This window comes from Calonectris borealis, chromosome W (assembly GCF_964195595.1).
Source record: "Calonectris borealis chromosome W, bCalBor7.hap1.2, whole genome shotgun sequence".
Classification (NCBI taxonomy): domain Eukaryota; kingdom Metazoa; phylum Chordata; class Aves; order Procellariiformes; family Procellariidae; genus Calonectris; species Calonectris borealis.
This window is the reverse complement of record NC_134351.1, coordinates 1,087,374-1,102,933: the sequence shown is the minus strand read 5'-3', so window position 1 is coordinate 1,102,933 and position 15,560 is coordinate 1,087,374. Positions and strand designations below refer to the sequence as shown.

Sequence of the window (15,560 nt, the reverse complement as noted above, 5' to 3'; positions counted from 1 at the left end):
TAGGGGAAGAACACTCCAGCAGGCTCAGAGCCTGCTAGCTTTCAAACTCGCTTCGCATCCACGTTTTCTTAACTTTTTGGTCACCCTTCAAACAATCAAACCTTAGCTAGAGCAGCTTTGCTTTTCATGACCAGTCAAAGCCCAACAATCATTATCTATGACAAATGTTTGTCTTTAGTAAGTCTCAGTAGAAATAAAAGGAATATACCCACCTGAATTTACATTATTTAGTATTTTAATATTACACACGGTTTTAGAGTCCAACATGTGGTGGGGTTTGGTTTTTTTCTTTTTTTAAAGACCAAACCCATCTGTCTCAATGAGAGATTAGTTATCTCTATTTCCTACTTAAACTCCTCTCACACTTCTATTCTTACCCATATACTTATTAGAAGAGAAGCTGTAAACTTTAGGATATTTATTTGCATTAAATTTTTGAAATGTACACTCCATTGAACAAGAGCTGTATATCATGATTTTTACTATAAAACCATTTCAGTAATCAACCTTAGTCTGGGAGTTGGAAGTAGATATAAGTGAAACATTAATACATCTCAACTTGAAGAGTAAAAATATGTGCAAATGTAAAGGGACTCTCATAAAAACACTTTTTACATTGTAAGAATTGACTCACTAGCAAGTGAAGTATGTTCCACCTACAAGCGACTGTTTTCTAGTTATCCATTACTGACTGCTTGAAATGAACAAACTTTTGCCAGCTCAAAGGGCAGCTCTCCAGAGATCGGACATATCTGTTCATAAATACACTGTATAAGTAGACACAAACATATTCTAGAGTTGGAAAGAAAGACAGGCAGAGAAACAGACAGCAAGTGAGGAAAAAACTCTGTTAACTATTGACTCGGATCTCTTTATTCCGGGGGAAATCAAGGAATTGGCTATGAAAGGAATAACGGCATATCACTCATACTAACAAGATGCAAAGAACGATCTCTCTCAATTTAGTGCAGCAAGCTGTAGTCAACTGTTGAAGAAAGAAAGGAACAGAAACCACACCTGTAAATGTCAGAATTCCCAATAAAATCTGACACTGACTAAAGTTTATCACCAGATGTATCTTACCCTCAGCTGTACAAGTTCAGATGAGAATATCTAGGGCCCTCTCAAAAGAGTGATCGTCTGATTTGCCATTATAACTGTGCAATTTCATGAAATGGCGCACACAAGATAACTGCTACTTAGCAGTTTGCTTTCAAAGACAAAATATGAAATGTAGCTGCAGTTTTATACCAACATATTATTAAAATGTGAAAAAAGTTTGCAATTCCAGGCATCACTAAAAAAAAAAATTACAATGCTGGGTTTTCATATCCTAGCACACATATCCTTCACTTTCACATCAAACAGAAATCAGTTGCACAAGGATTAGTAGCTCCGTAGAAAACTCTTGGCCTTTCTATGTTTCCAGTAGTCCAAAACCAGGAAGTTCTGTGATAAAACATAAAAATCTTCACATCCTTATGCCATTTGGTTACAAAAATATCCTGAGTTTGTTTAAAAAAAAAATTTTTGTGCAATTATTGGGATAAAAAGCTTCTCCCCAAAATGCAGTAGATCAGCTTTTGTCACGAGCATCTCTGACTTCTGTCACACTGTTGCCTAAGACTGCATCTAAAGGAGCCCGTTTCTTCCGTATGCTGCGTCCAGAAGCAATAAGATCAGCATATCCCCGCTGGTGGGAGAAAGCATAAGCAGAACGACGGCCAGATATCCCTCGGCGAAAAGCACTCTGCCTTCGCTTCCACTGTTGTTCTTCTGCCATGAATTTCTTACGGTTCTTCTGAATCTTCATGCATGCAAAGACAGATTAGTTTACAGATTACAAGGGAAAACAGCTTGTTTGCATTTACCGTCTGGGGAAACAAGCCAATACTTTTTTACATCCTCAAACTGCTTAAAAGGAGGGTTCTTTTGTTTAAATTTGATTTTGTTAGAAACAAGAATATATGCAGTAACACATCACCATTTCAGGAAGACTTACTGTATTATTTTGAACTTCATTATTTTAATTTATCTTTAAATGTCTTTCATTGAAGTGGACTGAAGATATGTAATTGAAAGGTGTTCCTGTATTCTCACGCTGGCACTTTAGTATCTTTTTATATCTTTTTAAATATCTTTTTTAATATCTTTTTTAATATCTTTTTAAACAACACTACCGCAATTTTAACTATTTTCATACCCATACGCTATTTGCCAGCTCAAGGCAGAACAGAGGCAAACAAAAGCTGTCCACTATATTCTGACAGATAATAATGGAACTCCAACACAGCCCAAATAAAAACAAGTCAGGCCATCAGTAGCTTCAAAGTAGGCTTCTGTGGTTTTACGAAGTCAAGTGCTCAGCCAAGACAAACGCTGAATTAGCCCGCACTGAACTGTGTGCTGAGCTTGTACCCGTACCTCTGCATCACACAGAAGCACACAAGGAAGGTACGGGGAAATAAGAACACCGCAAAGTGACACACTGCTTTGGACGGCAAAACGTCATAGCACCCGTCGTCACCCAGCTAGAAGGCAGGCTCAGTCTGGGCTTTGGAAAGCCCTGCTGCCACCCTCCCTGCCCACGGGACCCGAGCTCCAGCCTCATGTAGTTCTTCCTAGGGCACGCTCAATTATCTCTGATATTAGCACCAATACTGACTCCTGTAAGTAAATCATGCCAAATCAACCAAAACAACTTCAGACTTTACTCACTCTATCACTTTCCGAAGGCCAAATTGTCATTGATAAGAAACGCTGTGCCACTACAGGAAGTAAGCAAATAGCAATTGATAAAATTATGGTCAGCCAGAGGTACGGTTGTCTCAGAGCATTTGGAGCAGTACCTAGGAATAAAAAGAGCAAAAAATTAGTTTATGACAGATCAAGTAAACTAGTTATAAAACACAAATAAGATACTAAAAGCCACAGCTTCTTTCCTGATGACCTAACATCCAGGTATTCTGTTGTGTATCACAACATCAAGCTTTTATTCAGAGACTCTACTATGAAGAGAGCATAATAGGAAATAATTTTATAAAGCACTTCTATTACAACATATCCATATTCATGTCAAAGCCCTTTTAAGAGTTATGGGAGGCTGCAAGACAAACGCTTGGTTGAGATGCATGGCTTTTGTTCTGCTTTAAAACATGCAAAGCAAGAAAAACTCCTCCTGGTATCATTGGTATGTATGTGGTCTAGAAAGCAAGCAATACTTAGTAGCCAAACACCAATCTCATAGAACTTTCTATCAAACTAAGTAGCAGTCACATCTTTATAAACTTCTGAAATGCATGAAGTATTCAGGTAGAAGGAAGTTACAAAGTGTAAAACATTATAAAGGTCAAAGAAAAACACTGTATTAGAGGAATTACCTTTTTTCAATTTGGTTCAGCTTAAAAATGAGAATATAAAATTGAGGGGGTTTGTTATTTTGGGGGGGGGCATTTAGATCCAAGGCAACGTAAGAAAGATTTGTCACCAGGAAAATTAGGAAGCAGAGTTTTCCTCAGAAAAAAATTTCCTAATGGCTGCTACTTACACCTCCCCGGACTTCCAGCAAAATCCCAAGGAGCTGCTAACAGCATTTGGCTCTGTCTTACTTTGGGCTTTTACCTTCCACTGATCAGTTAGAGCAACCTGGCAAACACATACCCTGCCAGATCATCGCATTCCCTTTGCTTTAAGCTGCCCCACCAATTTTAACTTAGTTTTCATTTGCGAACTCCTACTGCTGGGCAACGTCAAGTTCCAGCTTATTTTCATTGAAAGAAAATAAATATTACAATAAAGCAACCTGGCCCCAACATAAACAAAACCCTTCCCTGGAAGTGTGTTAGCATTTAACACCATTTCCTTTCACAGGCATCAGGTTCATGCCATTTTGGCCATCGTTCTGCTCAAGTTACAAAGCTGTGTGAGACAGGAACAAGAAACACGAAGCACAAGGACTGACCTGTGAACTGAAAGCCAGAAGGAAAGAGAACGTGGATTCCAGCACTATGGAAGTCAAATGTAATACCAAAGTAAAGTGCAATACTTCCAAATACTGAAAAAGCATTAACAAAAGTCCAGTAAGATGTATCCAAGCCAATCTGAAAGCAAACAAAAGCTCCAAATTAGTTTATTAACTCAAAATAATGTCAACCACTCTGAAGACTGACAGCGTTTTGGCAAAGTCATCTCTCATGCAGTTACACGTCAGCCAGAGAGAGAGCATCAACAGAGAAGAGAGAAGGCAGAAAGGGGAAGCTTTTTGCATATTATTGCAGTTTTAGTAGACAAATTTAGAAACGTGACCAGAAAGCGTTTTCAGAGCAACAGAGATCAGGAAGCTAAGCTTACTTGCCTGAAAATTGACGACAAATATAAGAGAAGATGCTGCTGTGACAGCAAATGACTGATAATCCGAAGGTGCTTCGCCATCTTGTCCCATAGTTTTAAGGTAAGCTCCATATGGTATGAAAAAGATTATCAATGAAGTTATAGCTCCATGAAGCAAACTTAAAAAGAATTTCTTGTAGTTAAAAAGTAAATCTTTCTGTCCCAAAACATACAGTCCAGGGAACCGAAGACTCAATTTGTCGCTCACATCCTTAATAGAGGGAGAAAAGAAAAAAAAACAAAGTTGCTGCGATTTCTTGGTCTCAGTGTGAGCACTGAAGAGTAAGAAGCTCAACTATACAACGTCCCAAAGGAAATGGCAGATTTCTTTTCCTTTTCAAATAGCAGTGTGGGCAGCAGGACTTTGCACAGAGTAATACATGCAACTAGGAAGAACCAAGTCTGGAAGACATCACTCACAAAGCTGTCACATAATCCGTTTCCAGGCTTCTAAGTTTTTAGCCCATTATTTGCAAAGACAAGAACGTCCACAGTTGCACAGCTCTTTACAGCTATGTGTTGCATTGCAGTCCTTTCCCTACACGGTGAATAAGCAGAAGATGGGGGCTATCATTGCATGTCCTGACTTTAAGTCTCTAACAAATACTCGAGTGAGAGCTTAATTTGGTTCTGAATTTATTTCTTAGCTTTTATCACAAAAGAAAGCAGAAACATTGATTTGCCTAGTCAGCAGGTAAGCCTTGTATGGAAAAACAAGCGGAAAAGGCAAAAGCACTTGTCCCACTGAATTAAAACAAATGCTACACACCAAGACTTCCTGTCAAATACAGTCATTTAAAATTGTGCAGTCCCTACATCTTCAGCTCAGAAGGGTAAGCAAGGAGTATCTTTTCCATTAACAAAGCTGCCTGTTGCTGTGCTGTGTGAATGATGTCATGGAATAGCAGGCACTTAGAAATATTTTTAACAAACATTATTAGCACTGAAGACCTCTGACCCTTTGGCTATTTCAGTAACCCTCTGCTTATTGTCTCTTGTTACTTTACACACTGGGAAGAATACATTTTTAAAAACCAAAAGACCAAACAAAACCCCCAAAATGCCTTGTACATAGAACAAAGCAACCAGTTTCAGTGTAATTAAAGACTTGATGTTAGATGCCTTTGGATTCATCTGTTGTTAACAACATGGAGAATACCTGGTCAAGCAAGCCAACTAGCAGAACCGGGAGACTAGAATACAATACATTGTACAGCGTGATGAACCAGTCTTCATAAGCTGTCTGCAAGAAGAGGAGGAATTTCAGTAGTTAATGATTTCTTTTTGATTACACCTTTTCCTTTCAATTCCTGAGAAAATTCACACATGCTCTACTATAGCATTAAATTACCTGTCTCAGTGTTTACCCAAAAGGCAAGCAGCACCTTAGCTCAAAGCTCTGTTGAAACTATTTTTAGCCTGTATTAAGCTGCCCCACTCCTTACAACCCATCAGAGGTACCTGACCTGGAACGCTATCAAAACTGAACACCTCACACTAAGCGTCATTCTGGTTGGCACAGCTGCGCTTGTGACTGCAATGAGCACTTGACATCTCACACACAAGTTTGGGAACCCTGGTTTCTTTTTATGTTCTTTTTTTGCTCTGTCCTAGGCATCCACAGTTTCCATCACAGGAAACAGCATTAACCTCAGGCAGGGCTGCTTGTCTGTGACTGCAGCCCTAACCCTCCCTGCTGGTACATGCAATGACATCTTCCTGTCGTCTGGTTATGCCCATGGAGATGCATCTTAACTCTTAAAGTCCTTTCAACACAACCTATCAATGCTATGTGAACTTTGAACACTGCCAGTTATAACAAGCACGTTTCAAGCTATCCTAGCCAGCAGTTCCAAGATAAAAAAAAAATGAGTTTGGTTTCCTACTGATATATACATGCACCATCTCACTTCACCTAGGAATATCTTAAGTAGCAGGGTTGGGAAAGGTTTCCCAAATGGCTATATAATAATCTGTTCCTCCCCTCCTCCCTGTACAATCATGATACTGACATTAGTGTTCTGAAATCATAACCAACTGCTTAGCTTGTAACTAACTAGCTTAGTAGTTATCCCCTATTCTCCTGCAGAAATTATTGATGATAACTTCAGGTTCCCATCACTTCTGCACTGACAAAAAGGAAGATTTGCTTGTTAATATTACACATGAGCATGCCTTCTTACCTGGGCAGAAAAGCCATTAAAGAAGGAATACCAGATGTGGACTAGTGTAAAAGCAAAGTTTTTGTAGAAAAAATATCTTAGAAACTTGCACATCCTAATGTAAGACCATCGTCCGTGGACCAGCAGCAGTCTTTGGAGGTAGCGGAATTGCCCAAAAGAGTAGTCACTTGACATGACGGCTTGCATCCCTTCTTGGCCACTGATTCCAACTCCAATGTGGGCAGCTAAGTTAATGAAACAAACACCACACACTGTGTTGAACAAAGGGAGAGGAACAACATGACTGAGGGCAAATCTTCTATCAATTCCCATTCTCTGCTTCAGGTTCTCCTGCCTCATTTTATTTCTGTATACAGCACAAAGGCTGCATTAAAGACTAACACAACAGTGCATAAGCCCTTCCTTGCCCTGTTATTTACTGCTCACGTCTCCATCGTTGCTTGGATTCTCTCTCAGTGCTTGTTCCGTCAGAATGGACGCTGGGAAATTTGACCAAGGGAGAACTAAGCGATGAGACAAAGCAAGCAAGCCCCTGAACGAACTGGCCAGGTAGTTTACAAACACACTCCTAACATAAACCATATCCCAGAAGTTTCTTTCTCAGTGGGATTTCTCAGGAAGCGGTTCAAAGAATACCAGTTGCAATACAGCACAGCTAATACCTCCAAGGAAGGGGCAGCTAAGCTATTGCTTTGTTCTTTACATTACACTTTTGTAACCCACAACATGGTAACAGATGTAATTCAAGTGCCTTCTCAGGGAACGTCTACAGAAAAAGCTAAAATACATCAGCAAAAACCACTAACCATTTCATAAAGGGCTTCCTCAAAAAGGGAAAGCACAGGCATAGAAGCTAACAAACCCCAAGTGACGTTAACGTGGGTAATGGAATAGATGGTAGAGTCTTCTGAACAAAGAGTAATAGCGAAGACACTGCAGAAGAATGCCCAGAAGAAGTCTTTCCTACTGAGAGAAGTTTTACAACTGCCTTACTTTTAATCATGTTTACATCATTGGCACCGTCCCCAATAGCCAGAGTAATAGCTTTCTTGTATTTCTTCACAAGCTCGACCACCATGGCTTTCTGCTTTGGAGTCACTCGACAGCAGATCACAGCCCTGCATTCACAGGCCAAATCAACAAAGTTCTGCTGCTGCTGTTCTTTGTAAGCTTCAGCCCTTCTTCTCTTCTCAGTTTGATTTTTTTTCTCTTCTGCTGTTCTGGGGAATTTCAGTTTAAGTTTATTTTTCTTCTTTTTCTTCTCTAGCAGGATTTCATTCTGTGTAACAAAAATATTTTATGTTTCCTTCTACTCTATTTCAAATTGCACTCCAAGTACTGCCTATACAACACACTTAACTTCATTATGCTCCCATCACCCATTTATAGCATTTTAATAAAATGCTCGTGCAGACAAGTGAACAAAGAGCTACAGAAACAATGAAAAGAATGTACTTGGTGGGATTAACACAAGCAAAATGATTGTATTTAGTATCACAGCACTTCTTGCAGAGTTCAAAGGAACATTTCTTCTGATGGGAACTAATTCACTTTTGAAAACATTCTGGTATTTAAACTTCCCTCCTACTTCCTCATCTCCTAAAGGAAGCACAACCATGCCCAGCACATGTGGAAGTGTCCTATAAATACCCAGGTTAGCTCTGGGGCGGTTCAGCTGGAGTAGGAGGTAACAGAGACCTGCAATTTTATCTGATGCTCCTGCTAGATTACCTTTAGGCATCCCCAGCCTGCTTCCTATGCCTTATACACAGATGTACATTTCTTTATACAAAATAAAGATTTAGGGCTGGAACACTGAAACGTGGCAGATGGTCCTTAGCTGTTCACTGGACTTTCTCCTTTACAGATGTCCGTAAGATCAGCGTGCCAACAGGATGGGTAATAGTCACGGAATTACTGCTAGTCACCTCTCTGCTAAAAGCTCTTCTCTGCTTTCTAAGCTCCTGTCAGAGCACTATATTGCAGGACTGAGCAGGAAACTTGTCTTTTGTTTCTATGCTTTCACTCCTATCTCTCATTTCAAGCACGATTTCTGCGCCTACAGGAAGCCATGCATCCTGTAGCACTGGCAGAATCTCCTTCTCATTTTTTTCCGTTAGACCAGAATCCCCACAAAGAATAAAAACGCTGAAAATCAGACTGTGCTTTTGCAGGGGCTTGGCTTTACTTTGATGGCAGCTACCAGAGTGATTTGAAAGGCCCAAGACGTTCCTTGTTTTATTGAGCACTATTTTCAACCTTCAAAACCAAAAATACCAAACAGATGTGTTCAACTGGCGGCACAATGGCCAAAGAATTTTCATTGATTGGTTTAGCAAAGCAGACAAATGAACGGAGTCCTCAGTGAAGGACACTGTGACTTGGTGGTACCCCCAAAATCTCAAATTCTCAGGAGAATATCTTTTGTACATACCAACCAGGAGCCAGTGATTATTAAAGCACGATCTCTACTACCCTGGAAGAAGGGCTCGTTCATTCTTAGAGAGGAATGTGTACTTGATCCAGCTCTGTTCCTCTGGTTTTCCAACCTAGTTTGAAGAAGAGCACTGGAAAGAGAGGTGGATACTATAATAGAAAAATCAAGGATAAACTTTAAGCTGTATCAGTCCCAGACTGAAAATCTGCAAGAAAGAAATGCCATACATGCTGCAAGGACTTTTTTTGCCACATATTAGGCAACGTTCTAAGCAGTGCTAGAGCAACAGTGAAAAGAGGATCACACTGGTTTGACATCCTTTCTGTTTTGCAAATAAGGAAAAATTTGGAAAAACGAGTCAGGAATAGTTCTGACACTGTTCCAAGATCCTAGTTCTCCTCCCAGCCCCATGTTGTTTTTCCTTGGGTCTAACCATTTTGACAAATTCTTTATGACTAAGCGCTGAATACCTTGTGATCCATTGTGTTTTTATAGCATAGGTCTGTACTGCGTGGGAGCATGGGATAGGGTGAAAGACCAGCTGGGGTAATGCTGGAGTTCAGGGACAGGCAGTGAGAGCAAAACCTGGCAAGTACTCAATTTTGGACTAGGGAGAGACCTGCTTAGCCCACTCCAGGTGGGCTCCAGACTTGTCTGAGCTACAGGACAAATTTCATGTCAACAGTTGTTGACCTAGAATGTATAACCTCCTGCAAATAGGATATCACCACCTCTACCCACAATTAAGAGGCTGCCTTGTAAAATTACAATTCCATAAAAAGCAAAGAAACAGACAACGTACAGCTGAACAACTGCCAAGAAATACTGTTCAGTCATTGAAGAGTCACTGTGGGACAAACCAATGTTACTGCTGGGTTAATGTTAAAAATTTTTAATTCCCACAAAAGAAATCCTTTGTGCTTTTCACTTGCCTGATATCTTCTCCATAGCAGATTGTTGTTTCATCTGTTAAGAGTTCACAAGAAAATCCAATATTTTCAGCAGTTTCTACAATAAAAAATAAGAGAGGAAAATATTTACTTAAAGTTCTGTCATGAGTAACTGTTGGGAGCAGCCAGAAGTACCTGAAGTCCTTTTAAGTAATTTTTAATTTTAATTCTATTTTTAAGTAAGTTATGTTTCAGTATGAGAAGTTCCCTTTCATTACCACAGTGTGGATGAACAGGGGAAAAAAAAAAAAATCATACATAGCACAGAGAAGCTGGGAGAATGCTTGTCAATTATTTGTCATACAACTACTGTGTGGCAATGAAGGCGCAGTGGGCAATGGATTTAAAGTCAACAACAGGGAATTATATTTCCTATGCAACGCTTCCTATGAAATGTACATTACTGTGGTGGAATGCATTGTCACAAGGTGTTTTGAATGCAAAAACTGTTGGTGACCTGGAAAAGTCTATCACCAATTCATGGAAGAAAGATCTACCAGGGCCTATTTAACTTGATGATGGAGATGCTGTCTCCATGTCAGCGCCATTACTCTGAAGGCATTGCAAGAATCAACCACAGGGTATGCCACACTACCTTGCCCTGTCCTTAACTGTGGATTCCTTGAACCAAGGCTGTTGCCAGCGTCAGAGAGACGCTGGTCTGGCTGCACCTCCATCCAGGCTGTAGTACAGCCATTCTTACTTACAAATTTAATGCCATTTTTTGAACTGACTTAACAAAACGTGTTGCTGGACTGCAGACTAGCAACTACCAAAAGAAAAGCAAATCAGTCTCTGTCAGCAGCACTTGTGATTATCTGAAAAGTAAATTTTCTCTGTAAAAAGACAGCTTTGGTACCTGCCCTCTGATGTTAAAAGCAAGCTGTCCTGCATTTGCTTTGCATTGGGAAAAGCAGTAGCTGGATACTTCCCTACAGAAGACAGTCACAAAATCAGTCATCTCGGCTAAATCTGTTAGAGGAACAGAAGTCACACAGAAGCCCATCCAGTAACTCTGGACTGGGAACAGCTAGGATGAAATTCTGCACGTTGTAGAAATTCCTCCAGTTTTGATTTAAACGGACTTTCAAACTCAGCTTTTCTAGAAACACATGCTTTATTTCTAGTCTGCATTTGTCCCAGTTTATCTTCTACCCCTTATCCTGTTTTTACTAGCTCTTTGGCTGTAAGTAAACCCACCTTTTTTGTCACCAGTAAGCACCCAGATTTTAATGTCTGCTTTTGAAAGTCTGGAAATAGTTTCTGGAACTCCATCCTGTAGTTTGTCTTCAATAGCTGTTGCACCAAGCAGCTAGAAGATATTTGAAATATAGGTATTTAGTAGGATAAACATCTATAAAAACCTGATTTATTTTCAGTAGAGAATGAAACTACCCTGGATATGTCTTCAAGCCAAGGTACAGCTCAAGCTAAGAATTCAGTAAAGACAAACTCTTGCATATAGAAGTGACTACACTGAAATACATGTACTAAAATACATTTCCCTTCATTCTATTAAACTCCAAAATTTGGCGTGGCTCTAAAGCCAAAAAAATACTGAAAAGATCTAAATCAAAATGTCCTAATAAACAAGGATGATTTATTTTCAAAAAGATCTGTTTCTTCTTAGATAAGAATAAAAGTACACTAAAAATTTAAAGTTTGACTTACAATCAAGTTTTTTTCTATTTCCTCATATACTTTGTCCAGAGCTTCATCACGATTAGTTGTAGCTACACTGGCCTCCATAAACTTTTTATTCCATGCTTCAAATTCATCACGACTAATGTCTCTATAGCACAGGCAGAGCGTCCTAAGAGTTTCATTTGCAAAAATCTGAAAAATAGTTAAAAAAAAAACATATTCCCAAACCTCTTAATTTGCAATCTAAACATAAGAGTTAAGATCATAAGCATTTGATAAGTCTTGATAAACAAATCTGACTGCACAATTAGTCCTGGGTATTTCAGAAATGCCAAAAATTAAATTATACCTCACAAGGCAGTCTGAAGAGAAAGACTGAAGAGGTGACAAATAGAACAGAGTGGAGTGATCTGGAATACTGATAACTATGAAAAAAAAAAGCATGTAAACAAAATTTAAGTTCACTTCTCAGGAAAAGACAATGAATGCATTTTTAAGAACATGCATGAAAACTTCTATCACTTTGATTATTTCTCAGGTTTGGGATGACTTGTAGAACCAATTATAGGTCTGCATTTGTTTTAATAGCTTAGGAAAAGGAAATTAATAATTAGATTATAGTCACAGATAAACAATTTTTCATTTAAAAATAGCATATAAAATACAAACGTACATCTAGTGCTTCTTCTGTAGCTTCTCTCTTTAGATTCCTTGAGTGCAACCGTTCATAAATTACTGTATCAGCCCCTTTACAATATAGCCTGATATTTCCACCTGATTCTCTTACTGTGGAGTAAAATATGAGAGGTTGGACAAAATGTTAGAGTACATATTTAAATAAAGGAATAGTTTCAGATTAGATTTTTCAGTCTACTGCCGTTAAGTACCAAAACTACAAGATCATGTTTCTTCTTCATCATCTCTAATATTGTTCAATTAAGTAACTTGGTTGACAAGTGCATTTCCTCTTCTCTTTCGTGACAGGAGAGGATATTTAAACTCCCAACGACTACGTTTTTGATAATGCTTCATACAGGATTAATATCTCACTTGCCCATAGGAGCTGGGCAGAGACATACGCTGGAGGGATGATGCACCATAATTATAGCCTTAAAAACAACAGATCTCTAACTGATTCAAGACTGACTTCTTTAAAGATAGTTGAAATTAAAACTAAAGAGCTATTTATCCCTCAACCTGCATACCTAGTGTCCAATAGCTAGAGGAACATATAACTTGTTTGTTCTCTGGGGAAAAAGGGGAATAAATCATCTTTGCAGCATTTCTTCAAGCTTCTACTAAAGGGACCTAAGATTGTCTTCAGCAGAGGCCACGTCCGAACACCAGGACTGTCTAGTGGACACATTCACACCTAATTATGAAACCTCTCTTTTGCTATACAGAGCTATGTGGATTAAAATCTATCATAGGGCTGTGCGTAACACAGCCGTAATTCTTGACTTCAACTTCCCTTGCACGTACTTTTTCACCTATGAAATACAAATGACTTTTTCTGTAAATGTTGGTTGTAATCAGCTTACCAATGACAGACATCCGTTTTCTGTCACTGTTGAAATCCAGGATAGCAAGGACATCGTAAGTTCTTTCAATCCCCATTTCACTTATAGTGATGGTATTTTGTGTTCGTGAAAGAAAAACATAGCCAAAGTTTCTGGCCGCCGTAACCAGGGCCCCTTCGTCTGGGGAAGCTGCTTGGTAATTGAGCTGGCCTGTGTCATTGAAACAGTGAAAAGAAGAGAAAGCCTGGATATACCTGAGCATTACAGGGGCACTCGGACACCACAGCTAAAAAATTCACACCCATTCTTCAGAGTACTTGAGAGCTGGACATGCAATGCCACATCCTTTCCTTTTCTGAAGGGAGGTCTAATACACTGCTGCAGCACCAGATAGCAGTGCACACGGAGGAGAGGGATTAGGGACCCCCTCCTTCTTATTACCTGTACTTTCCAAACGGGGTAAGTCACTGAACCCTCTTCCCTCCAGGTACAAAAGCAAAAACCGTAACTTTTCTGTCTCAAAACAAATGTAACTTAAATATCTTAATTTCTCAATGCATTCATTTAAGCATTTTCAAAGGAAGCTCCAAAAGACAAATCCTTGGCCACAGACACCAATATAATGTACTGGAAACAACCCCAAAAACATTAGTAGGAAGAGCAAGAAAGGACAGGAGACTGCCGGTTTCACAAAGATCTCGCAAAGGTAGGAGTAAAGCCATATTACTCTTCATTCTAACTGAATCTTCCAACCTTATTTTTCACATTCATGAATTCTTCAATAGCCATTCACCTGTAAATTTAGTTTCTGTCACATTTTTGTTATTCATTTTGGTTATTTGCTGCCAATACTCTTAGGACAGACATACATGATCTGTATACGTCCATGGCGCTGTGCTTCAAGGAGTAAGGGCGTGAAACCCTCATGCTGAAAACGCTTTTTTTTCCACACTGAAAACAAGTGTCCAAATGTGTTTGTACTTTCACAGATGTAATGTGGAACCAGAGACTATGCTAGTGTCATTTTCATTTTATTCGAGGTTTCTGCTTTTGAGATTTTAAAGATATATTTGAACAGAGAGAAGACCTATAACATGAAAACACAAGACCTCTGTATAAACTATTCCCCCACCTTTCTAAATCTGCTGTTATTTAAGATGCGCATTTGCCACAACTGTAACTGTCATAAAGACAGTCCTCCTTCCATAAATGGTCAGGTAAGTTCAGCACAGGGAATAGCACCAGCTCTTGCTTTTGTTTAATTTAAGTGCCTAGCACTCCTTCTCACTTAGGGGATTAGCAGTAGTTTCAGACCTCTTCCTTGTGCAAGGAGAGGATCTGAATTATTGTTTCCCCTTACACAAGAAAAAAAAGCACCCAAACATACTCACCATCATAAGTGTCAACCATGACTGTGTGACAAATAGCAAGCAGAAAAAAGAACTTTTGAATTTCTGGCTCTTTTCCAGATTTTATTTGCTCTATCAGATAGTGATCATAGAACGAGAACTTTCCATCTGCGTACATGTTCCAGCTGAAATCCACTTGCTGCTTAGAAAACAGAAGGGAGAGTTTGAGTTATCTCATGTGCAGTTGCTTTGTGCCTACCTGCATCTCTTGACACTTTGGCAAGGGAACGTCCCCTGTTCCACAGACCGCAGTGCCTTCAGCGCCAGATCGGACCGACCTACCTCTGGGTGGCTCTGAAGCTGCCCTGCTCCATCCCGGCAGTCTCCTGCAATGCAAGCACCATCAGTTAGAAGGCACGGGACAGAGTAACAAAGTTTTTACAACTCACTCACAAAGTAAAAAACATATAGAATATCTACCGCACTAGAACAGCTCAGATTTGAAAAAAAGCAAGTTCTTTCACAGCCGCAGCACCTTTGTATACTAGTGACCCCAAAGCAAATATAAGAAAAAAAGCATGCGGTGGAATTGTCATGAAACATCCATGTTGGTGTAACACAGCTTTCACTGTCAGAAATTCCTCATCTCTCTTCAGAGTTAGGATGTTGAAAAAGCACATGGCGCTAGCACACTGCGTTCTTTGTTATTTGAACTGACCAAACAATAGTTTTGGAGCACATATGCTGCATCTTCTAAATACTGAAATCCAGACAAGATTGGAAATGGAAGTAACTAACACTGAAATGAAAAACTGCTGTTCTTGTTAAATTTTCCTATTTGTTTCTAGATAAATTTTGTCCCTGAGGTGTTTCTACCAGAAGTAAAGCATTCTGTAAATTACTCATTTCTGACTTTTCTACTGGAAGTTTCCACTCAGGTCCATGAGTTTCCCCTTTTTAAAGGGGAAAACGGTGGGAAAACCCCAACAAATAAATTTTACTGGAGCTTTACTCAATGCCAGGGCTAACTCACAGAAGTTCAGTTGAAACTAAAAAGACTCATGTGCACCCAATTTCAAGCAAGCATT

General features: G+C 39.4%; 1 protein-coding gene across 1 annotated transcript in view; it reads right to left on the bottom strand.

Annotated features, from left to right (window-relative positions):
* Window positions 1-403: 403 nt before the first annotated feature.
* The window catches only part of LOC142074746 (phospholipid-transporting ATPase IC-like), a 43,913-nt gene continuing 28,756 nt past the window's right edge, over window positions 404-15,560 (bottom strand). The window contains exons 14-28 of the mRNA XM_075135609.1: window positions 14,815-14,858; window positions 14,515-14,671; window positions 13,145-13,333; window positions 12,277-12,389; window positions 11,631-11,795; window positions 11,160-11,271; window positions 9,942-10,017; window positions 9,007-9,139; window positions 7,566-7,851; window positions 6,573-6,796; window positions 5,549-5,632; window positions 4,355-4,600; window positions 3,962-4,100; window positions 2,719-2,849; window positions 404-1,807 (exon numbers count right to left, since the gene is read on the bottom strand). Coding sequence (XP_074991710.1) covers window positions 1,577-1,807; window positions 2,719-2,849; window positions 3,962-4,100; window positions 4,355-4,600; window positions 5,549-5,632; window positions 6,573-6,796; window positions 7,566-7,851; window positions 9,007-9,139; window positions 9,942-10,017; window positions 11,160-11,271; window positions 11,631-11,795; window positions 12,277-12,389; window positions 13,145-13,333; window positions 14,515-14,671; window positions 14,815-14,858 — 2,330 coding nt within the window. The 3' untranslated portion in view covers window positions 404-1,576. The remainder of the gene's footprint in view (window positions 1,808-2,718; window positions 2,850-3,961; window positions 4,101-4,354; window positions 4,601-5,548; window positions 5,633-6,572; window positions 6,797-7,565; window positions 7,852-9,006; window positions 9,140-9,941; window positions 10,018-11,159; window positions 11,272-11,630; window positions 11,796-12,276; window positions 12,390-13,144; window positions 13,334-14,514; window positions 14,672-14,814; window positions 14,859-15,560) is intronic.